At 38.2% G+C, this 25,985-nt stretch overlaps 1 protein-coding gene across 10 annotated transcripts in view; it reads right to left on the minus strand.

Moving 5' to 3' along the window:
* The window catches only part of PHF14 (PHD finger protein 14), a 204,772-nt gene that overhangs the window by 170,362 nt on the left and 8,425 nt on the right, over positions 1–25,985 (minus strand). For all 10 annotated transcript variants that reach the window (XM_055272581.2, XM_063637062.1, XM_055272580.2 and 7 more), the window contains exons 3-4: positions 24,471–25,252; positions 16,797–16,941 (exon numbers count right to left, since the gene is read on the minus strand). In XM_055272581.2, the coding sequence (XP_055128556.1) occupies positions 16,797–16,941; positions 24,471–25,252 (927 nt within the window). The remainder of the gene's footprint in view (positions 1–16,796; positions 16,942–24,470; positions 25,253–25,985) is intronic.

Below are 25,985 nucleotides of genomic sequence, written 5' to 3' on the forward strand. Positions count from 1 at the left end.
GTAATAAAGAGATTATATCCAAAAGAATAAAAGAAAATTCACAAATATGCAATGTTATCAAGCAGTTTGTGCATTGTTGGTAATTAGTACAGTCTTTTTGGTAGTCAATCTGGAAATGGTTTTTAGAAGTTATAATACACTTATCTTTTGACTCAGAAATTTTACTTCCCTGTAATCCCAGCACTTTGGGAGGCCGAGGTGGGCAGATCACGAGGTCAGGAGATCGAGACCACCCTGGCCAAGATGGTGAAACCCCGTCTCTACTCAAAATACAAAAATTAGCCGGGTGAGGTGGTGCATGCCTGTAGTCCCAGCTACTCAGGAGGCTGAGGCGAGAGAATCGCTTGAACCCAGGAGGCAGAGGTTGCAGTGAGCCGAGATCTTGCCTTTGCACTCTAGCCTGGCGACAGAACAAGACTCTGTCTCAAAAAAAAAAAAAAAAGGAAGAATTTTTACTTCTAGGTATCTATCCCACAGAAATTATTACATATATATACATGGCACATGTTTCTCAGCACAATATATAAGTGAAAAACTTCAAACAAAAAAATAAGTACATTATGGTTGAGCCATTCTATGTATCGTTAAAAAGAATGAAATATCCCATATACACTGACATGAGAAGAATTACAGAATTAGCAGATGAGTGAAACAAAGCAAGTTATAGAAAAATATCTTTGGGATTTACCCAATTTATTTAGAGGTGGAGAGAGAAAAGTGGTGGACAGAACAGAGAAAGAGAGAGAGAGAGAGGTGTTTGTGTATACACAAGGGCCTGCTTAAAGGACTCTCACTGGTCAAATTCAGACAATGTAATAAGTATCAGAAACAGCAATCAGTTAATAGATTATAACATATAAGCTCACAGTAATACTGAAAAGGAAAAAAAGGGGAAGAGAATTTCTTTACACAGTAAATGCTTCCTAATAAATGTAGGAGGAATTAGAATTAGAATTAGCAAATGTCCATCTTGCAGCCCACATATGTAATCAGTGTAATTGTAATCAGTGACTTTGACAAAGATGCTAAAACTATTAAGCGGAAAGTTGCTAGAGAATGGCATATTAACAGAGTCTAAAAGTTATTACCCCAAAGATTTCTCATTAATTACAAATAGAAAAAAAAAACCTTTAAAATTAAGAGGTTTGTGGTTGACACCACTTAAACTATATCACCAATAATGCAATAAGTTGACATTATACATTTTTTTTTTTTTTTGAGATGGAATCTCGCTCTGTTGCCCAGGCTGGAGTGCAGTGGCACAATCTTGGCTTACTGTAGCCTCCGCCTCCCAGGTTCAAGCCATTCTCGTGCCTCAGCCTCCCAACTAGCTGGGATTACAGGCTAATTTTTGTATTTTTAGTAGAGGCGGGATTTCACCATGTTGGCCACGCTGGTCTCGAACTCCTGACTTCAAGTGATCCACCCACCTTGGCCTCCCAAAGTGCTGGGATTACAGGCATGAGCCACCGCACCCAGCCACATTATACATCTTTTGATGTGATATAATGGGAAATAAACACCAGCACAATACTCGTACAAAAAAAAAATTTAAACTGAATCTAATCACAAGAAAACAATCAGATATATCCAGACTGAGAGATATTCAATATGACATTATAAAAAATAAGATTCTTCAATATGTCAACATCATGAACACCACAAAAGGGCAGAAAAATTGTTCTAGATTAATGGAGACTAAAGAGATATAACACAAGTGCAACTCATGGCACCTGAACGGATCCTGTGGGGTGTGGAGAAACCATAGTGACAATAGAGGTGTAGAGATTAGAAGAAGAGTGTGCATATTATTGGCTATTAAATTAAAAATATATATTTGTGTATATGTATGAGCAAGCAAGCAAAAAAAAAAAAAAAAAAAAAAAGCCTGGAAGAACAAACACTGAAATTTTAAGCATATTTACCTCTAGGTGATACGATTATGAGAGATGTTTTCTTTTTCTTTTCTCTTTTTTTTTGAGACAAAGTCTTCCTCTGTAGCCCATACTGGAATGCAGTGGTGCAATCTTGGTTCACTGCAGCCTTGAACTCCCTGGCTCAAGCGATCCTCTGCCTCAGCCCCTCAAGTAGTTGGGACTATAGGCACAAGCCACCACACCTGGCTGATTTTTCTATTTTTTGTAGAGACAGGGTTTCACCACATTGCCCAGGCTGGTCTCAAACTCCTGAGCTCAAGCGATCCACCCACCTCAGCCTCCCAGAGTGCTGGGATTACAAGCGTGAGCCACTAAGCCCAACTGGGAGATGTTTTCTTAGCTTATTTCTGATGTTTTCCACAATGGACATATATCTACATAATAAAATAAAGTTAAAAAACCCCTGGTACACAAGGTACGACAGATGGGGTAGATACATACCAAATTTTTAACAGTGATTCCCTATGCAAAGAGAAGTCGAGTTAAGACAGACAGCATAACTATTTTTACATATCTACTCACGTGTTACTTATAATTAAGAAAAAATATTTTAATGAATTAAGATTTTTCAAGGTAATAAACTTGTACTGTGTATGGGATTTATGCTAAATGTAAATTTTAGCTGTTCTTATCACAAAAACAAAAAAATGGGTAATTTCTACAGAAGGATGGACTTGGTAAACTTTTTAAAAATTGGGTAATTATGTGGGATGATGGATATGTTCATTTCCTTCACTACAGTAACCTTTATACTATCTATATGTATCCCATAACAACACATTGTATACCTTAAATATACACAATAAAATCTTTAAAAATAAGATTTTTCAAATCTCTGAATAACAGGAAGACAAATGGTAAACACTGGCTTAACGCCTATGTATTTAGGTTATATTTGTGGAACAAGAGGAATCTGAGTAAAAGGAAAAGCATATATGAAAGCCTCCAAACACTGGAGAAAAAGACAAGTCATTCAAATGGTCAGGGTATGGGATCTCAGAGAGTCTTGCTATTAGTGTGAACTTTATTTTTAAGGGACTGATTTTAAGCAGAAAATAATATGAACAGATATGCACCAGCACTTTGGGAGGCCAAGGTGGGCAGACCACGAGGTCAGGAGATCAAGACCATCCTGGCCAACAGGGTGAAACCCCATCTCTACTAAAAATACAAAAATTAGCTGGGTGTGGTGGCGCATGCCTGTAGTTCCAGCTACTTAGGAGGCTGAGGCAGGAGAATCCCTTGAACCCAGGAGGCAGAGATTACAGTGAGCCGAGATCATGCCACTGCACTCCAGCCTGGTGACAGAGTGAGACTCCGTCTCAAAAAATAAAAAAGAAAAGAAAAATCACCCTGAAGACAGTAGAAGAGCTGGAGCAAGAGGCAGCACATCTGTTTAGCATATACTACCCAAGCTTCCATCTGCATGGACCCTCAACCTTCTATTGGTGCTCACACCATTACTTTTTGTCATCAGCATTTCATTTTTGCCTCTTCTTTCCTGTGCTTGCCCTAACCGTTATTAAGAGGAATAAAAAGTCTTAATTTTTGTCCGGGCACGGTGGCTCACACCTGTAATCCCAGCACTCTGGGAGGCAGAGGCGGGTGGATCACCAGAGGTGTGAGAGTTCAAGACCAGCCTGACCAACATGGAGAAATCCCGTCTCTAATAAAAATACAAAAAATTAGCTGGGCGTGGTGGCGCATGCCTGTAGTCCCAGCTACTCTGGGAGGCTAAGACAGGAGAATTGCCTGAACCCAGGAGGTGGAGGTTGCAGTGAGTCGAGATTGCTCCATTGCACTCCAGCCTGGGCAACAAGTGCAAAACTCCGTCTCAAAAATAAATAAATAAATAAAATAAAAAGTCTTAATATTTAGAAACCTCACTGTCAACCTGATACTTGCCTTATACCAGGAACCATACTTCATTCTACATTGCTCTGGCTCCTCCCTTGACCTATACCTGTGGCTGTCTAAGCTCCAGCATGACATCATCCACATTGTAGAGTTCCTTTTATCCCCCCATTTTTACTTTCTTCTAAACCAATGTCTCTCAAAGGATGATCCTCCCCATCTCCTGCATGAGGAATCTCAAGGCACCTTTTAAAATTATACATATTAGGGGAGGATGAGGCAGGAGAATCACTTGAACTCAGGAGGCAGAGGTTGCAGGGAGCCGAAATTGCACCACTGCACTCCAGCCTGGGCGACAGAGTGAGACTCTGTCTCAAAACAAACAAACAAGTAAAAAAAAAAAAAACACAAACAGAAATAAGGAGTAATTTCCTAAACTAGAGCATAAAGAAACTCTCCAAAAAAAGCCTACAGCTAACATCATACTTAACAATGAGAAACTAGAAGCTTGCCCACAAAGATGAGGTATGAGGCAAGGATGTTCTCTGTCACTACTGCTTTCAACATCAGATAATAAGACAAGAAAGGAAAATAAAAATATACGCACTGGAAAGAAAGAAATAAAATTGTCTTTGCTTTCAGATGACATGACTGTCTAAGTAGAAAATCTGGAAGAGTAGCCAAAAATTTCCTGGAACTAAAAAGCAATTATAGCAAGACTGCAGCATACAAAGTTAATATACAAAAGCCAAATGCTTTCTTATGAAAGCAATGAACAAGTAGAATTGAAATTAAAAACAAAATTCCATTTACATTGGCACCCCCAAAAAAATAAAACACTTAGATATAAATCTAACAAAATATTGCCAAGATCTCTATGAAGAAAACTACAAAACTCTGATGAAAGAAATCAAAGAACTAAATAAATAAATATTTATTATGTTCATGAACAAAAAAGCTTAATATTGTCAGGATGTCATTTCTTCCCAACTTGATCTATAGATTCAATAAAATCCCAATCAAAATTCCAGGATGTAATTTTGTAGATACTGCAAACTGACTCTAAAGTTTACATGGAGAGGCAAAAAACCCAAAAGAGCTAACATAATATTGAAGGAAAAAAAACAAGTCAAAGGAGTAACACTACTCAACTTCAAGACTTACTGTGAAGCTGCAGTAATCAAGACAGTGTGGTATTAATCAAAGAATAGACAAATAGGTCAGTTGATGAACAAACTGAGCCCAGAAAAAGACCCAAACAAATATAGTCAACTGATCTTTGACAAAGGAGCAAAGGCAATATAAGGGAGCACAGACAGTTTTTTTAACAAATGGTGATAGAAAAACTGAACATACACATGCAAAATAATGAATTCCGAGACAGACCTTATACTCGTAACAAAAATTAATTCAGACTCAAATGTGAAATGCAAATTATAAAAATTTTAAAATTTTTAATAAAGAAAATTTATAATTAAAAAATTATAAAACTAGAAAATAACATGGGAGAAAATCTAGATAACCTCAGGCACAGTAATGACTTTTTAGATACAAGACAAAAAGCATAATAAACAAAAGAAATAATTTATAAGTTGGACTCCATTAAAATGTAAAACTTCTGCTCTGTGAGGGATACCTTCAAGAGAATAAAAAGAGAAGCTACAGACTGGGAGAAAATATTTGCAAAAGACCTATCTGATAAAGAACTGTTATCCAAAATATACAAGGAACTCTTAAAACTTAACAATAAGAAAACAACTCAATTTTTTAAAATGGGCAAAAGATCTGAATAGACACCTCATCCAAGAAGATATACAAAAGGCAAATAAGGGTGGGTGTGGTGGCTCACGCCTGTAATCCCAGCACTTTGGGAAGCCAAGGCAGGTAGATCACTTGAGGTCCAGAGTTTGAGACCAGCCTGGCCAACATGGCGAAACACCGTCTCTACTAAAAATAAAAAATTAGTCAGGTGTAGTGGTGTGTGCCTGTAATCCCAGCTACACAGGAAGCTGAGGCATGAGAATCGCAGGAACCTGGGAGACACAGGTTGCAGTGAGCCAAGATCACACCACTGCACGCCAGCCAGAACAACAGAGCAAGACTCCATCTCAAAAAAAAAAAAAAAAAGGCAAATAAGCATATGAAAAGATACTCCACATCATACAACAGAAAGTCCAATTATACAACATACAAAATCAATCATACAACAGAAACTCCAAAATTAAAAAGGGAAATGGGAAATTATTTAAACTAGAGGATGAAAGTAGTAGCACAATTTAAGTCAAAACGTATTTTTGACCTTTTTGCATCTTTACTTGGAACATATATAAAGTTCACAGAATTCCAACTACTACCAACAAATTAATTATACAACATAATGATTCACCTAAAGTGGTCAAAGACTATTCAGCTTCCCTATTTATGTATCAATTTCCCTCTCCTTCTCTAATTTTCTTCCTTCTCTGTAACAAAAATAGGTCTCCAATTCTTTTTTTTTTTAATTTTTTATTATTATACTTTAGGTTTTAGGGTACATGTGCACAATGTGCAGGTTTGTTACATATGTATCCATGTGCCATGCTGGTGTGCTGCACCCATTAACTCGTCATTTAGCATTAGGTATATCTCCTAATGCTGTCCCTCCCCCCTCCCCCCACCCCACAACAGTCCCCGGAGTGTGATGTTCCCCTTCCTGTGTCCATGACTTCTCATTGTTCAATTCCCACCTATGAGTGAGCACATGCGGTGTTTGGTTTTTTGTCCTTGAGATAGTTTACTGAGAATGATGTTTTCCAGTTTCATCCATGTCCCTACAAAGGACATGAACTCATCATTTTTTATGGCTGCACAGTATTCCATGGTGTATATGTGCCACATTTTCTTAATCCAGTCTATCATTGTTGGACATTTGGGTTGGTTCCAACTCTTTGCTATTGTGAATAGTGCCGCAATAAACATACATGTGCATGTGTCTTTATAGAAGCATGATTTATAGTCCTTTGGGTATATACCCAGTAATGGGATGGCTGGGTCAAATGGTATTTCTAGTTCTAGATCCCTGAGGAATCGCCACACTGACTTCCACAATGGTTGAACTAGTTTACAGTCCCACCAACAGTGTAAAAGTGTTCCTATTTCTCCACAACCTCTCCAGCAACTGTTGTTTCCTGACATTTTAATGATGGCCATTCTAACTGGTGTGAGATGGTATCTCACTGTGGTTTTGATCCTAAGCCAAAAGAACAAAGCTGGAGGCATCACGCTACCTGACTTCAAACTATACTACAAGGCTACAGTAACCAAAACAGCATGGTACTGGTACCACAACAGAGACATAGATCAATGGAACAGAACAGAGTCCTCAGAAATGATGCCGCATATATACAACTATCTGATCTTTGACAAACCTGACAAAAACAAGAAATGGGGAAAGGATTCCCCGTTTAATAAATGGTGCTGGGAAAACTGGAGAAAGCTGAAACTGGATCCCTTCCTTACATCTTATACAAAAATTAATTCAAGATGGATTAAAGACTTACATGTTAGACCTAAAACCATTAAAATCCTACAAGAAAACCTAGGCAATACCATTCAGGACATAGGCGTGGGCAAGGACTTCATGTCTAAAACACCAAAAGTAATGGCAACAAAAGCCAAAATTGACAAATGGGATCTAATTAAACTAAAGAGCTTCTGCACAGCAAAAGAAACTACCATCAGAGTGAACAGGCAACCTACAGAATGGGAGAAAATTTTTGCAACCTACTCATCTGACAAAGGGCTAATATCCAGAATCTACAATGAACTCAAACAAATTTACAAGAAAAAAACAAACAACCCCATCAAAAAGTGGGCGAAGGACATAAACAGACACTTCTCAAAAGAAGACATTTATGCAGCCAAAAAACACATGAAAAAATAGGTCTCCAATTCTAATGAATTAGTTTTAGGAATTAAATGAGTTATCATTAGCAAAGTCCCAAAAATATTTATAACTTGGACTGCCATCAAAGCCAGTTAAATCAATTACACAAGAAGAGTTGTTACATGACTTTATATAGACACAACATCCTGTTGACTTAATTGGCATTACCACTCAGCTTGATCATCTCATTTGTCTGCCTTGATTCAGACTTTTTAAATGCTTCTGAAAATCAAAGCTACTTTGGAAAGAAGGTAGATTTTCCAGTACCGAGGCTATTCATCTGAAGCAGGGGTCCTATAACTTTTAATAGCTGTAAGCATGTCAGTGGAACTAATGTTGTGCCCTTACAGAAATCTATGTTTATCTGAACAATGAATATACTGGGAAAGAACTCATCCTAAGTTAAGAGTCCAAGGAGCAAAACATGACTCAAAAACAACAGAACAGAGAGCGAGGTTCATTTTGAAATGTACATGGAACTAGTCCCCAGTGGACTCAAGCTTGTGTCCTAAAATAAAAGCTATAGTAAAAGAGTTGCTTTGCTATTATAGATGTGAGACATTGAGACCACAAGGCATCAGCAGCCCAAATATCAGCAACAAGAGACAGTACCCTCAAAGCAGATGAAGAACTATATATTCAAATATATAGTTAGGGACTAGGCAACTAACAAAAATGAGTAAGTGGTTTGAGAGAGGACTGTAGTGAACTGGAGACCACAGGCCTTACTAGCAGGGGGCAGCCTTATTCAGCTCCAGCAGATTGTGCTAGAAGAAAGTGAAAACTAATGCAAGGGCACACATATGCCTTTAATGCCTTTAGGCACAGCTACTCAGGAAGCTGAAACAAGAAGATTGTTTGAGCCCAGGAGTTTGAGGCAAGCCTGGGACACTCCATCACTTAAAAACAACGACAACAACAGCAAAAAACCCTAGTGCCGCCAGAACTTTGCAAAAGCTTGAAATCCTAAATGTGTAAGATTTCCCAATGTCTAAATGTTAGCAACCAATTCAATTACTTAAAACTACTGTGCTGGCCTAAAAAAATACATCCATAGTCAATGACCACAATCTAAGAAGTAGACCTAAGAATGACTTAAGAAGTAGAGATGGTACTCAGCATTATAATGAAGCAGAGAAAAATAGAGATAGTGCCCTCAACATCATAAGAGAATTACCAAAACTAACAGAACTCATCATGACTGTATCACACATCAGCAATGACATTCATGGATATAGGCAGCAGTAACATGTTTGTGATCATCAGTGATCAATGTAACAAACACTGCCAAAGTAGCTGCTACTCCTGAGTTAACATATTCTTTACCTACTCCCAGGAATCTGAACCACACCTGGAGAAGAAAAATACACATACATACAACCATGTTTACTTTTCTCAGTAACAGTATTTATTACCACTAATATCATATTCATATGAATATTTATATTAATGAGCCCTTTATATTCATTACCACTAATATCAAGTGGTCTTATTGCTATGTACGTGTGTATATGTGTGTGTGTGTGTATATGTGTGTGTGTGTGTATACATATATATTTTAGGTGTATATTTCCTTATTCAGTTTATTTTCCCAAATAAATTTACACAACTCTGCCTCCCCAAATCTCTAACTCCCCACTGTCCCCACTCTCTGCTAATGGCTTTGCCTCCTAATTCACTGAGAAAACAAGAAACATTTTAAAAATAACTTACACATGCTCCAACTACCACATCTAACAACCTACCTACATCTGGACCCATATATCCTTTTTTCCCTAATTACTATGGTTACTCTTATCTACTCAATCTCTCTACTGGGTACTGAATCTCATCCCCTCTAATCTTGCACTCAAAACCTTTGTTCCAGCAATTGTTCCCCCTTCTTTCCTTACTATTTTCCTTATATCACCAATTCTCTCTTTCCACTGGGTCACTTCCATCAGCACACAACATACTATATAATCTCTGCACATGTGGTAGGCAGCCTCTAAGATAGCCCTTAATAATCAGTGCCTCCTGGTATTGACACTCTTAGAATGTCCCCACCTACATCTGACTAGGGTTGGCTTGTGTGAACAGCAGAATATGGCAGAAATGGTTGTATGCACTACCAATATTAGATTATAAAATATACTAGCACTCTGATACAACTGCTTCCATCTCTTTCTCTCTTTGATCACTTACTCTGAAGCCAGCTGCCCTTGATGAAGACATTCATGCAGCTTATGAGGGAGGTCCATGCAGTAGGAAACTGAGGTCACTGGCCAACAGCCATCAAAGAACTGAAGCCTACCAACAACTATTTGACTTAGCTTAGAAGTAAATCCTCCAGGTCCAGCCAAACTTTAAAATGACTACAGCCCAGGCTATGGCTTTGACCTGCAACTTCATGAGAGACTCTAAGCCAGAACAACCCAAACAACTGCTCCCAGATTCTTAACCCTTAGAAATCATGTGAAACAATAAGTGTTTGTTCTTTTAAGCTGCTATGTTTTGGGATAATTTGTTCCACAGCAGCAGATAATTAATACAGCATCTAAAATAAGAAGGGAAAAAACCCTCCCTCAATTTCACATCCCTTTTCCCATCTCCTGCCTTCTCTATATAAAAACTCATCAAGGAATTGCATTTGGTCACTTTTTGCACTTTCCCTTCTTTTATTCTCACTTTGAACTCTCTCAGGTCAAGATGGCCAATGACCCTCATGTTACTAAATTCAGTGATATATTCTCAGTTATAATGTGTTTTTGCTCTGCTTGAGGATATTAAACTCTACTATAGAGAAACAAAATGAGATCAATAAAACTTATGTGTATGTACAGATAAAAAGTAAGTAAAGCATGTATGCATTAAATACAGACAGAAAGGGATAGAAGGATCAAGATGTATCTAATATTCTTGAGGCAAATATGCAAAAGGCACCAAAGAGTCAGAATACATTAAATATATATGCGACACTTAGAACTCAACATTTATGAGGCCTTAATTTGGCCACCCATTGGTGATACCTACTCTGTCCACTAACAAATACAAATAAAACCTATGGCTGTTGAGTAGATTAACTGGAGAGCTAACGCCATGACCAGGCATACTTGTTCCTGTATCTTCCTGATAGTGTGTGTATCTTTGGCCCAGGGCACCTACCTTGTGGGCTCTGGTTCTCACAACCACAGCATTAGCAAAGAAGGTTGATAAGCCAAAACATATAAACACTATGTACCCCAGGATTTATTTAGGTAGTGTGGTCCTTCTATCCTACTTAAACCCCAGCCTAAATGTGTTAACTTATCCTCTATCTTTCCCTTTGCTTCTGTATATTTTATATTTATTTAATGAATCATGTGATATAAACATTTTATCAATTAGTTTTTTTTTTTCAATAACCTCTGGGATAGCTTGCCTGGTGGTGTACTTGAAGTCCAGCACTGACTTAGGGTTATTTCCCACTCTTAAAAACATTATTTGACACATTTACTGACTTTCTCTTTTTGAAACAGTTTTCTCTGGGTCATCACCCATGGTTCTCATATCTCACTGGCCATGTGTTCCGCATCTCCTCTAAAGTACTAGGATGACTTTGTTACAAGCATTTAGTCTTACATCTTTGCATAACATCTTCAGGCTGATAAGTCCCAAATTTAAATTTCTAGTCCTAACATCTTACATAAACACAGTTTAAAACCAAACTTTTACTATCTATCTCAAAACCAATTCCTCTCTTAGATAATTGCAATGGTCTCCTAAATATTTTCCTAGTTTCCCACCTTAGATTCACTTCAGTCTACTCCCAACCCAACAGTCTGAGCGATCCTTCCAAAACATGAATCAAACCATATTAATCCTCTGCTCAAAAGCCATGTTATGGCTTCCCATATCCATCATAATGAGAGGTGACAGCGTGCTGGCAGCCCTCATAGCTGTCGCTCGCTCTTGGCGCCTCCTCGGCCTCAGCACCCACTCTGGCCGCACTTGAGGAGCCCTTCACAGCCTGCAGCTGCACCGTGGGAGCCCCTCTCTGGGCTGGCCGAGGCTGGAGCCGGCTCCCTCAGCTTGCGGGGAGGTGTGGAGGGAGAGGCACGGGCGGGAACCGAGGCTGCGCAAGGCACTTGCGGGCCAGCGTGAGTTCCGGGTGGGCATGGGCTTGGTGGGCACCGCCAGCCCCAGGCAGTGAGGGGCTTAGCACCCAGGCCAGCAGCTGCGGAGGGTGCACCGGGTCCCCCAGCAGTGCTGGCCCACCAGTGCTGCCCTCAAATTCTCGCCAGGCCTCAGGTGCCTCCCCGCGGGGCAGGGCTTGGGACCTGCAGCCCCCCATGCCTGAGCCTCCCCGCCCCGCCGTGGGCTCCTGCACAGCCTGAGCCTCCCTGACAAGCGCCGCCCCCTGCCCTGTGGCGCGGTCCCATCAACCACCCAAGGGCTGAGGAATGTGGGCACATGGCGCAGGACTGGTGGGCAGCTCCACCTGTGGCCCTGGTGCGGGATCCACTGGGTGAAGCCAGCTGGGCTCCTGAGTCTAGTGGGGACTTGAAGAACCTTTACAGCTAGCTAACAGATTGTAAATACACCAATCAGCATTCTGTGTCTAGCTCAAGGTTTGTAAATACACCAATCAGCACTCTGTGTCTAGTGCAAGGTTTGTAAATGCACCAATCAGCACTCTGTATCTAGCTAATCTGGTGGGGACTTGGAGAACACTTATGTCTAGCTAAGGGATTGTAAATACACCAATCAGCACTCTGTGTCTAGCTCAAGGTTTGTAAACACACCAATCAGCACCCTGTGTCTAGCTCAAGGTTTGTAAATGCACCAATCAGTGCTCTGTGGGGACTTGAAGAACTTTTGTGTCTAGCTCAGGGATTGCAAACACACCAATCAGCACCCTGCCAAAACGGACCAATCAGCTGTCTGTAAAACAGACCAATCAGTTCTCTGTAAAATGGACCAATCAGCAGGATGTGAGTGGGGCCACATAAGGGGATAAAAGCAGGCTACCCCAGCCAGCAGTGGCAACTCACTCGGGTCCCCTTCCACACTGTGGAAGCTTTGTTCTTTCGCTCTTTGCAATAAATCTTGCTGCTGCTCACTCTTTGGGTCCGCACTGCCTTTATAAGCTGTAACACTCACTGCGAAGGTCTGCAGCTTCACTCCTGAGCCAGCAAGACCACGAACCCACCAGAAGGAAGAAACTCTGAACACATCCGAACATCAGAAGGAACAAACTCCAGACATGCCACCTTTAAGAACTGTTAACACTCACCGCGAGGATCTACGGCTTCACTCTTGAAGTTATTGAGACCAAGAACCCACCAATTCCGGACACAATAATAAAATCTAAAATCAGTACCAGAATCTGTAAGGCCCCAGCTGGATTACTCCCATGTCTACTCCCACCACTAACCAGCTTGCTCACCCAGTGCTAGCCATACAAACTTCTGTGCCATTATACAAACACTCTTAAGCATGCTACCACTTCAAGATCTTTTTTTTTTTTTTGAGACGGAGTCTCACTCTGTCGCCCAGACTGGAGTGCAGTGGCTCGATCTCAGCTCACTGCAACCTCTGCCTCCTGGGTTCAAGCCATTCTCCTGCCTCAGCCTCCTGAGTAACTAGAACTACAGGCACATGCCACCATGTCCAGCTAATTTTTTGTATTTTTAGTAGAGACGGGGTTTCACCATGTTGGACAGGCTGGCCTTGAACTTCTGACCTCAAGTGATTCACCGCCTCGGCCTCCCAAAGTGCTGGGATTACAGGCGTGGGCCATTGTGCTTGGCTGAGATCTTTACATTCACTACTCCCTCTGCCTGCAGTGCTCTTTCCCGATATATTTACATGACTTGCTCCTTTACTTCCTTCAGGTCACTGCTCAAATATCCTGTTATCAGAGTGGATTTCCCTTAACAACTTTTTTTTTCTTTTTTGAGACAGAGTCTCCCTCTGTCATACAGGCCAAAGTGCACTAGTGCAATCTTGGCTCACTGCAGCCTCCACCTCCTAGGTTCCAGCGAATCTCCTGCCTCAGCCTCCCGAGTAGCTGGGATTACAGGCACGTGCCACCATGCTGGATTAATTTTTGTATTTTTAGTAGAGACGTGGTTTCACCATGTTGACCAGGCTGATATCAAACTCCTGACCTCAGGTGATCCGCTTGCCTTGGCCTCCCAAAGTGCTGAGATTTACAGGCGTGAGCCACTGTACCCGGCCCCTTATCAACTTTTATAAATATAAACTTCTGCAACTCACCCAACCACCCTCACACATAGCATTCCTATACTCCTTGTCCTACTTCATTTTTCTTCAGAATCTGGGCCACCAACTAAGAGATATTTATTGGTTTGTTTACTGCCTGTCTGTCCAGACATTAAGTTCCACCAGGTCAACAATTTGTACATTCTATTTCATATGCCTAAAATTTACAGAATACCAAGCACATAGAAGGTACTCAACAAACATTACTAAAAATATAAATGAATAACAGTAACTAGAGATATTCCCATGGTGAGTGTTAGCAGCAAAAAAGGGCAGCTCCACATGAAGACAAGAGGATTAGCTAGAGAATCACAGATCGTGCAAAGTCCCACAAGTCCAGCAGACTCCCAGAATTACTTGGGACAAGGGCTGTAATACCAGAAAAGCAGGTAAGAGAAAGGCCATAGAAGTACTGTTTTGTGGTAGTCACAGCCCTGATTAAATAATAATAATAATAATAATTAATTGGTAAGAAAAAATAACTTTACCACAGATAAACCAGAAAGACACCCTCTCAACCAAGTGATCAAAATATCACCAGTATTCTAAATTGGTAGGCTTATGCAATAAAACTGAGAAAAAAAATAATATTAATATCACCAGTAACTGCACAAATAAATATCATATGTTTCCTAATACGATGCACTAAGAACACTATATAACTTCCAAGGTATTCTAGCCAAAAGCGTATAACCCATATCTAATCATATTAGGAACATTATGTAAAAACAAAACAAAATAAAAAAAACTGGTCTATATTTAAAAATGTCTATGAGACAGAAACTCAAGGACTGTTCCACATTAAAGGTGACTGAACAGACGTGACGATTAAATGCAATACATGATCCTGGGTTTTATTTTGTTAGAAATGACATTGTTGGGACAATTGGCAACATCTGAATACAATCCATATAGATTAGATAAAACAGTATTTCATCAATGCTAACTTCCTGACTTTGATAATTATGTGGTTATGTAAGAGAATGCCTTTTTTTTTTTTTTTTTTTTTAATTTTGAGATGGAGTCTTCCTCTGTCGCCCAGGCTGGAGTACGGTGGCACAATCTCGGCTCACTGCAACCTCCACCTCCTGGGTTCCAGTGATTCTCCTGCCTCAGCCTCTCGAGTAACTGGGATTACAGGCATAAGCCATCACACCCAGCTAATTTTTGTATTTTTAGTAGAGATGGGGTTTCGCCATGTTGGCCAGGCTGGTCTCAAACTCCTGACCTCAGGAGATCCACCCGCCTCGGCCTCCCAAAGTGCTAGGATTACAGGCGTGAGCCACTGCACCCGGCCCTTTGCTCTTAAGAAATACATACTGTCAGCCAGGCATGGTGGCTCACGCCTGTAATCCCAGCACTTTGGGAAGCTGAGTGAGGTGGATCACTTGAGGCCAGAATTCGAGACCAGCCTGGCCAACATGGTGAAAGCCTATCTCTACTAAAAATACAAAAATCAGCCAGGCACGGTGGCAGCCACCTGTAATCCCAGCTACTCGGGAGGCTGAGGCAGGAGAATCACTTGAACCTGGGAGGCGGAGGTTGCAGTGACCTGAGATTGCGTCGCTGCACTCCAGCCTGGACAACAGAGCAAGACTCTGTCTCAAAAATAAAAGCACAACTATGAAAAAAGAAGCTACAAAAAATTGATAGAATGTAAGTTTTTTAAGAATGCTTTCTATCAGACTAAAATAGTCAACTTTTTCCTACTTCTGAATTTTATTTAAAAACTAGAAATAATTTTTAAAAATTTAAAATTAAAAAAAAAAAAACTGGAAATAAGGCCTGGCACACTGACTCATGCCTGTAATCTCGGCACTTTGAGAGGCCAAGGCAGGCAGATTGCTTGAGGCCAGGAGTTCAATATCAGCCTGGGCAACATAGCAAAACCCTGTCTCTACAAAAAAAAAAAAAAAAAAAAAAAAATTTAAAAATTAAAAAAAAAAAAAAAAAGAAATAGTACCATAAAATACAATACCAGAACACTGACCTTTAAAGAAATACTGATTTCCATATAGTATTTCTATTTTCATTATTTAAACTTTTTTTTTAAATTAAGATGACCGGGGGACCAGGTGCGGTGGCTCACACCTGTAATTCCAGCACTTTGGGAGGCTGAGGCAGGTGGATCACTTAAAGTCAGGAGTTTGAGACCAGCCTGGCCAATATGGTGAAACCCCGTCTCTACTAAGAACACAAAAATTGGCCGGGCGCGGTGGCTCACACCTGTAATCCAACACTTTGGGTGGCCGAGGCGGATGGATCACAAGGTCAGGAGTTCAAGACCAGCCTGACCAATACGGTGAAACTCCATCTCTACTAAAAATACAAAAATTAGCCAGGCGTGGTGGCTCGTGCCTGTAATCCCAGCTACTTAAGAGGCTGAGGCAGAATAGTTTGAACCCAGGAGGCGGAGGTTGAAGTGAGCTGAGATAGTGACACTGCACTCCAGCCTGGGTGACAGTGCGAGACACCATCTCAAAAATAATAAATAAATAAAAATAAAATAAAAAGGACACAAAAATTAGTCAGGTGTGGTGGTGGGTGCCTGTAGTCCCAGCTACCCGGGAGGCTGAGGCAGCAGAATCACTTTAACCCGGGAGGTGGAGGTTGCAGTGAACCGAGATTGTGCCACTGCACTCCAGCCTGAGGGACACAGTGAGACTCCATCTCAAATTCAAAGAAAAGATAACCTGAAAAATAGCATCCATACTTTGATCATTTAGCATTATTTCAACCAAAACACCATGAAATATTGTAGAACCACCTTAGTACAAATGTAAAAGAGCCACAGTCAGCCATTTCTAAAAAGAGAGAAAAGAAAGCAACATTACCTTCATGGACTGTAATGCCACAATTGTCACACTGAATTATTTCATCAGCGTCCTCACTATTATCTCCCAGACAAACACAGCAAATCAGAATATGGTCCATTTTTTGAGAGCTCCAGTTTTGACTCTTCTCAAGAATCAGCGAGTCCTAATATTAAAATATTAACATATATCAGAAAATCACATTTAAAGTAAAAAAAAAATTAATCACTAAAATTCTCTTTATTAAACATTATTATATGCATTTCCAAATGTATGCCCCATTTTCCACTCTTTTATTAACTTCAAAGTACATTATATTTAAGAAATATATACTTGACCTTTTTGTCAAAGAACCCTATAAGCACCCTCTTATTTAATTTTTCACTTCTCTGCAAGCTTCGTATTCTCTCTCCTCTAGGATATGAAAAAGCACGCATGCAACTAACAACTCTTGATCTGCTTTGCCATTCTGCTTTGCCCCTTAAACTAGGAAAAACGAAAAATGAATCTACAAGTAATCAAAGTAAACATCGATCCTATACGTGTTTTAAAAGTACAAGACATGATTCTTACACTTTAGGAGCTTATAATCCTACCTAGAGGAGACAAGACACACATATACAAAAGGAAAAAATCAATTCAAAATAACATATAAGCAAGTATGTATGTGATGGCAGACTTAAGGACTCTATACTCCTTAAGTACCAGGAAATTCAGAAATTCCAGCATTATCAGACTACTGTAAGACAGATCCCTGAGAGCCTGCGTAGGTATATGAATATACACAGATACAGAAAATAATCTAAAAAAGGATCCAGATTGACTAGCTGCTAGAAGGGTCAGAGAACTCTATTAATTAGGTCTCTATCAAGAAATATCTAGTGTAAACTGGTAATAAAGACATCTAGCTAGTGATACTATAAAAAGAGAGGATGGGCACAGTGGCTCACACCGGTAATCCCAAATACTGTGGGAGGCTGAGGCAGGAGGATCACTTGAGGCCAGGAGTTTGAGACCAGCCTGGGCAACACAGTGAGATCCTGTCTCTACAAAATACTTTAAAATTAGCTGGGCATGGTGATGCATGCCCTTAGTCTCAGGTACTCAGGTGGCTGAGGTGGGAAGATCACTTGAGCCCAGGAATTCAATGCTGCAGCGAGCTATTATTGCACCACTGCACTCCAGGCTGGGGGACAGAGCAAGACCCTGTCTCAAAAAGAAAAAGTATACGAAGACGTATTAATAAACTAATATTTAAAAGATAAAATTTCAGAAGAGGGTTTGCTTGTTTTCATTTAAACCTTCTGCATTATAGATTTAAACTTTAAATAAGTTAAGAAAATGATTCTTGCATATTTAATAGATTGTGCTTAACATTACACATAATAAAAGATGGCACTTGGGTCCATACATTTTTATTTATGAATCTAACAATATTCAGAAATAAATTTAATAAATTAGTTTCATACCATACACAATATATATTTTTCATAAATATATTTTATTATTTTTTGTATTTTTATATTCTTTTAAACTCAAGCAATATCCAAAAGTAACACTTGGAGCCATCATTTCAACAGCAATTTGTAAGTGACACTTGAATACACTTGAAGGTCACAATTAATAATTCTTCCAATATACTTTGTGTATAACACCTAAAATTGCGGCAGATTTGTAAAACAATCAGAAAAAAATGCAAACATCAACAAGAATATAGTATCATTTCTCTTTAGAATTCTAGTATTTCTAAGTTCTGTATTTTGCTTCTCTGTGTTATAAAACCAAACAAAATAGGTCTGGGGCTGACAAATGGCTGGCAAATAAAACTGCAAACATCCTAAAGAAAACTCGTCTGGTTTTAGAGTACCAGAGTAAGCAAACAAAAATCTGCCCAGATTTTCATATTATTAGCCATGCTTCAAAGTTGACTTGAAATCAAACATTCTTAAGTTTCTTTCTCACCTCTCGCTTATTCCCTACTGAACCTCGAAGCTGTAATTTCTTTATCTGCAAAATGGCGATAAAAATAATATCTACCTCAGGAGGTTATAAGAATTAACAATATATGGCAAGAATGTTCCTAGCACAAACTAGACACTCAATAAATAGTCAATGCCTTTTCCTTTCCACTGTATCTCTTGTTAAGGTGGTTCACAAAGAGGAACATGAACTGACAATTTATTACACCGAGGATCTTCCTTGTATCCCCAAAAGAAAAGTTGCGACCTCCAGTGAGCACTACTACTTTAAATATCATCCCCACAGTAAGTCCAAAAAAGACTTTCCTTAGAATACCACATCTAGGTTAAAAAAAAAAAAACAGACTAGAAACTAATCTAGCAAACAATCACAGTTTGAAAATTAGAATGCTACATGTCTTTATGGACTGTGTGGTAATTTCTCTGGTGGAATTAAAATTAATCAGCCCTGGAAAAAAGGTTTACCCATATGGGAAACAAGTAAATTTCTAAGGGTCAGAAAAAGTTGTATCAAAATGCAGTTCTAATTCCTCTATTTTCCTATTTTTCCATTTTGCTCAGAAAAACCATAAATGCCTAAATCATATCTCTACGCCAATTTCTCTCCACATCTATTATCATTTAGAGGCAGAGAAAACAACATTAACTAATGTTTCTGGCCCTCTGATCCTCATGACTTGAGGCTCTTAATAGAAATGTAACGCAAAGAGGGAAATAGGGAAAACTAGAGATAAAATCTTTCCCTAACCAAATGGCTGGCAGACAATGTTTCAACTGGAAAATCTAAACAACACATCCTCCTTAAAAAAATTAGGATCTCGGTTTTCTTTTTTTTTTTTCTTTTTTTTTTTTTTGAGAAGGAGTTTCGCTCTTGTTGCCCAGGCTGGAGTGCAATGGTGGGATCTCGGCTCACCACAACCTCCACCTCCTGGGTTCAAGCGATTCTCCTGCCTCAGCCTCCCGAGTAGCTGGGATTACAGGTATGTACCACTACGCCCAGGTAGATCTCAGTTTTAACAGATCAAACACAGGTTTAAGCACACTTATGATTAGATCAATACAAAACCTGATTTATTATCAACTGTTGTTAGTATATTTCTGAAGACGTATATCATCTTTCAAGGTTTTAGAGAAAGTAGTTAAGCTGAAGCTTCTAACATAAAATTTCTAAAATATGGTTTTACATAAAAATAGACATCAGGAAAATAGGTTTTGAATGGCAAAAAAGTACCACCTAGAAAATAACTTTATTACGATGGAATAATTTAATGTAATCCAACGTAATTATAGGAAGAATAAATGATACTATGTGAATAAATCAATCACTACTTATAGTAAATTATTTCATTCTTTCCATCAGGATTTAAAACCTACCCCCAAAATGATAATATTGATCAATGTTCTCCACAGGCTCTAAAATATACTTACTGTTCATTTATATATATATATATATATTCCATGTATGATTGTAAATGATATATACAATAGGCTAAATTTTATCTAAATCACATGTTTAATACAAGGAAATTCCAGCACATTTCCTGTAAAATGAGAATCAAAAGAATCCTACTGCCCTGAAGATAAGAAAAAATTATTATAACAAAAAGCTTGACCAATCATACTTCCTCTGTGTTTTTAGAAAAGGTTGAATTCTCATGAATCTCAATATTTATAAATGTTACAGAACTGACTTTTTTTTAGGACTCAGAGCAATTTGTTTCATTTTGCAATGTGTAAAAAGGCAACTGATTAATAAGTTAGAAGTCCCAAATAGAAGTGGATATTTATAAATTTTGGCAAAATTTTTACATTTTAATTCACAAAAATCAGGTGACAACTGCCATTTCTTAACATGACACCTAATATCTTTAACAGAGCCTTTTATGGAAAAAAAATTCTACTCAGCAAAGAACATAAAATTACATTTATAAAGCAGTAATCCAAAATCCAGACTGTCTCTAATATTAAATATTTTCTGTGAGAAAAGAGCTCCTTTCTTTTACAAAAAATGCCAATTCTATTGATATAATTTACTGTCATATATTAATTCTTATGCAAAACTTTAGTTTCAAAATCTTGAAAATGGGAACCATTTCTGAAAATAGTACACTGCCTTCCCCAAAAAACTTACCTCAGAAAACTAAAAGGCAAGATAATCTTAAGGAATCTCAAAGCTGCAAGATTAACAGCTGAAAAAGACATACAACTATACTTCAAGGGGATTCTTCAGGCTGCACTAAATTAAAAAAATGCCATAAGGTCATTGACAAAAACAGGTGTCCGTTTGCAGAAAATGCAGTTTATCTAATGCCCAGTTCTAGAGCAGCAGTTCTCAAGGTGTGGTCCAGTGAATTCTCTTTCAGCAGGTATAAAAGGTAAAGGCAGTTTTCATAATGATACTAAGACATTATTCGTCTTTTTCACTCTTTCTCTCATGGGAGTACCATGAAGTTTTCCAGACACTACATGAAATGGGATCTGACAACTTGTGTGCTTCCTCAGTTTTAATTTGAAATGGTAAATATCAACAGATATAATCTACATAAATATTAATGGTTGTCCTCAATAATTTTTAAAACTGTAAAGGGGCTATGTGTGGTGGCTCACACCTGTAATCCCAACACTTTGGAAGGCAGAAGCAGGAGGACCGCTTGTGGTCAAGAATTTGACACCAACCTGGGCAACATAGTGAGATACTATCTCTACAAAAAAAAATAATAATAATAATCAAAAATAAAAGCATTAGCCAGTCGTGGTTGTACACCTGTAGTCTCAGCTACTCCAAAGGCTGAGGTGGGAGAATTGCTTGAGCCTGGGAGATCAAAGCTGCAGTTAGTCATGATCACGCCACTGCACCCCAGTCCGGGCAACAAAGCGAGACTCTGTCTCAAAAAAAATAAACATTTAAAAAATTTTAAAATGAGGCCAGGTGTGGTGGCTCATGCCTGTAATCCCAGCACTTTGGGAGGCCAAGGCGGGTGGATCACTTGAGGTCAGGAGTTGGAGAATAGCCTGGCCAACATGGTGAAACCCCATCCCTACTAAAAATACAAAAATGTGCTGGGCATGGTGGCATGCACCTGTAGTCCCAGCTACGCGGGAGACTGAGGCAGAAGAATTGCTTGAACCCACGAGGTGGAGGTTGCAGTGAGCCAAGATCACGCCACTGTACTCCAGCCTGGGCAACAGAGTGAGACCCTGTCCCAAAAAAAAAAAAAAAAAAAAAAAAACAGTTTGAGAATCACTGCTAGAGAGTATTTCAGGGTCTGCAGCATGTTGTTAAGGCCATTAAGCATATGTTAAGGCCATTAAGAGAGGTAATTATAAAAGGGCCCTGCTAAAATAAATATCAAGTTCCCATAAGAAACTTCAAGATTATGAAAGTTTCAGGTCATCATTTTGCTACAAATTGAACTTAACATAGCAGCCAAGAAAAATTTCTGCCTGCTTATAAACTAAATATGGTATAATTATATATTTCTATTATGTATTTCTACAGCTACATTTTCACCTATCTCTACTACAAAGTAATTTCTGAAAACAAAGTAAAAGCAGGGAAAATCAAACTTCAAATATAATCAAATATATACTTAACTATGTAATGGACAGAAATTATCACTAGCTAAAATAACCAGGAAGATTAAGACCCAAACATTGGCCACAGGCAACAAGGACTAGCTTTAATCATCTTTTTACAAAATTAAGATCATACAAATAAGAAAATTAGAAATATAACTAATAATCACAATTGGTTAGTTTTTTAATTAAAATGTAATTATCTAATTTGAGGGACATAATTTCAATAAACTAAAATCATCAAAAAATTACTGTAGAGCTTGAATAATAGAGTTGTGGGGAAAATGACTCAAGCTTTTAAGTAGAATGTTATTCTGGAGAAAAAGTAACTTTTTATAATCTCTTCTACATGGGCACTTTTCGAAGAAGCACTTTGGAATCTCATTCCTGGAATGTGTTTGTGTTTGGGACTATTAACCTAAACATAAAAGGTCCCTTTATTTACTAAAGTGTCTTCTAGTGGGGAAAAAAAACTAAACAACCAACACATGGACTTTAAATGCATCATAGATGTTAGTCTACAACCTCTTAGGCAGTATTTATGAAGTACAGGTTTAATAAACAGATACTATACACATTTTACGTGGCAGATTTCTAAACATATGCAGGTGTCCCCCACACTTTAGCATAAATCTAATCCACACTGCCTCTATCATTAGCTAGACTACTTCTAAGAATATCAACCTAATAAAAATGAAGGAAGTGATGTGGTCAAAAGTAAACTTATTCATTAGATATAGAGTATTAACTGCTATAACATAAACTGCATGCATGCCTAAATTAAATACAAACAATTAGATTTTTCCATGCCTGTTTAAGATAGCATTGATAATATGGAACTGCCTGTGCTATATCATTAAAAATATTATACTATTTCCCAAAAGACAACTTTCCTTTAAAGATAAAAATTAGAATGACATTGAAGGCAGGCAATATTTTTTCTTATAAAATATTGGTTTCAGAAGTTAACCAATGTTTATAATCCAAATATAAACTGCGGTCTCATCTCCACTGATAACCTCACAGCCTGCTATAGATTATTTTGGTAAGAAAATCACCAAATTTTTAAGCAAAGCAATTAAAATAGATAATCACTGCTATGTAAAACTTGTAGACAGAAAAATGTGAAAGAACAAATAAAGCATAAGAGGAAAAATCTTTCTACCAGTTTAACTTACTTCAGTGATATGGAAAAAAAATAAGTGTTTGGTAAAGAACTAAATTTTGGTGAATATAAACACATTAACAGAAATGACAGAATTATTACAGTTCTACATGTGATGTAACAGATACATCTACATGTAAGACAACAACTCAATCTTTCTTTTGAAGAAAAACATATACAAAAACACATAGACAAAGAGACACAAATGTGTTTGACTGAAGAGTCTTGAATGATGCATCTCTGAGATCAATGGATAAACCTAACTTTCAGTAGTAGAACTTCAAGTAGAAGCACTGAGCCATTACTGCAGTTTTATGACAAAAATGTCTGTTTTATGATGGAAATGTTTGGGTTTTTATTCCATTTCTTTGTAGAGAAAATTTATTTACTAAATGTATGTAAAAATAGTTCATACTTATGTGTATGTCCCATACACATAAAGCAAAGATTTGGTGACTAAAAAGATGATGAGTGCTACAACCGGTAAAGGAATCAATCTTTAAAACAAATCTCTAAAGGTTTGAGAAAATCATTAGACTGTTACCCTGCTCTAAAGTATTCTAAAGGCCTACATTTTAATATGGATATGGACATAACTAAGTTGAAAGAAAGGTGACCTTTGTTTTCATAATCCACTCAGCACCATTCAGCAGTCCTGTGAACAAAGGAGTAAAGGGATAAAAAGGAGAATGGAAAACTTTGTCATTTCCCAAGTCTATGGATATAAAAATATTTCTCTAAATATTTCTCCTTGAGGACAGAGATTGTGAGCTCCTTGAGAACGGTGACAAATAGTAGATATTTAATAAAAGTCTGTTGGCCAAATGAAAAAATGTTACAGTTAGGGTGCTCATTCATCCCACAGCCGTCTATAAATAGGATTTCAAGGAAGCCATTTAATACAATTTGTAGACTGATTTAGAGAAGAATTCCCTTTTCCCCAGACAGACAGATATAAAAATTGGGTTGATCTACCTCATTACTCTTGCTTTGAGATAGGGTCAGGCTATCATTGGTCAGTTCCTCATCATCAGCACTGTTTCTGCTAAGAACTTTACTCTTCTTCTTCTTGCAACCCCCTTCACTGGCAGGGCTACTATGATCTTCATCATTGCCTTCATCATTCTCATCTTCATCACTCCCACTTCCCTCATCTTCATCATCCTCGTTGTCTCCATCACTTCCCTCTTTCTGAGATGCAGATCTCCCTTTTCTCTTTACTACAGTAGGTCGCCAATCATTGTCATCCTCACTGTCATAGTCATCCATGTCATTCAGCTCTTCCATGGACACAAAATCCAGAAGTGGTCGGTTTCGTCGAAGGTTCCATTTTTTTGGCTCGCTGACTTGTTCCTCTGTAGCAGTTGTCGTAGTGGGAACAGAAGGGGATGTGTTAACAGCAGGAGGACTTGTGGCTGGTGTGGTGGTAGGAGCAGAAGCAGCCACATTCTCAGATACTGTTGCTTTTTCTTTTTCCTTCTCTCTTTCCTTCTCTTTCTCCTTTTCTTTTTCCTTCTCTTTCTCCTTTTTCTTTCTAGGTCTTTCTCCATTTTCTTCTTCCTCCTTCTTTTCCATTTTAATCAATTGTTTTTCTGATGATAGAACTTCTTCCTCTGCAGAATTTTTAAGTTGTTCTTCTTTTACTTTAATATTTTCATTCAGTTCTTCTTCTAAAATATTTTCTTCAGAATCACTACAGGAACCTTCTCCACTGTCCTTTGAAGCATCTTCACTTCCATTACCACTCCCTTCAGAATCTGTTGAAAATATGAGAAAAAAAAAACCACACATATGTATATACATACACACACACACACACAACGCTGACACAAATGAAACCACCAAAATTTGTGAATAACTTGCAAAACAATATAAACAAATTTAAGTCAAAGAATGGTAGACATTCCCAACCTGATCAAATAATAAATCAATGAAGTTGATACAATGGTTTTAGTTCAGTATAGTGCTAATGAAGATGAATATATATAACCCTAAATTAAAATATGCTTTAAAAAGAGAAGCACTATTTTATGTCATATGGCAATATTTGGTACCGAAAAGGCAATTTTTTTTTTAAAGTAAATGTGCTTCTTTTAAGATTGGGCACTTGATTTTAATTTTACTGATAATACAGACAAAATTCTTCCTCCCTTAAACATCTTTTATAAACTATATGGACTTGTAAGTATTGAGTCAAAACCAAAACAAGATAAATCTAACCCATAAAACTGCTTCATTTATTTTACTCGTTACCCAGTAAAATGAGCATAGATATTTATGACAGTCAACTTATACTACAATTCTAATATACCAAACAAATTTTAGGAATACCAAGAACACAGGTGAAAAGAGACAATAGCAATGGCACAGAAAAAGGAAGTTGCAAGAGAAATTATCAATCTTCCTGTTTATTAGGATACTGTTCATATCAATAAAAGAAGAGTCACTACACTTTCCAAACTTCTACGCAGTAACTACTATACGCTCTAG

Source organism: Symphalangus syndactylus, chromosome 3 (genome assembly GCF_028878055.3).
Source record: "Symphalangus syndactylus isolate Jambi chromosome 3, NHGRI_mSymSyn1-v2.1_pri, whole genome shotgun sequence".
In the NCBI taxonomy this organism is placed as follows: Eukaryota; Metazoa; Chordata; class Mammalia; order Primates; family Hylobatidae; genus Symphalangus; species Symphalangus syndactylus.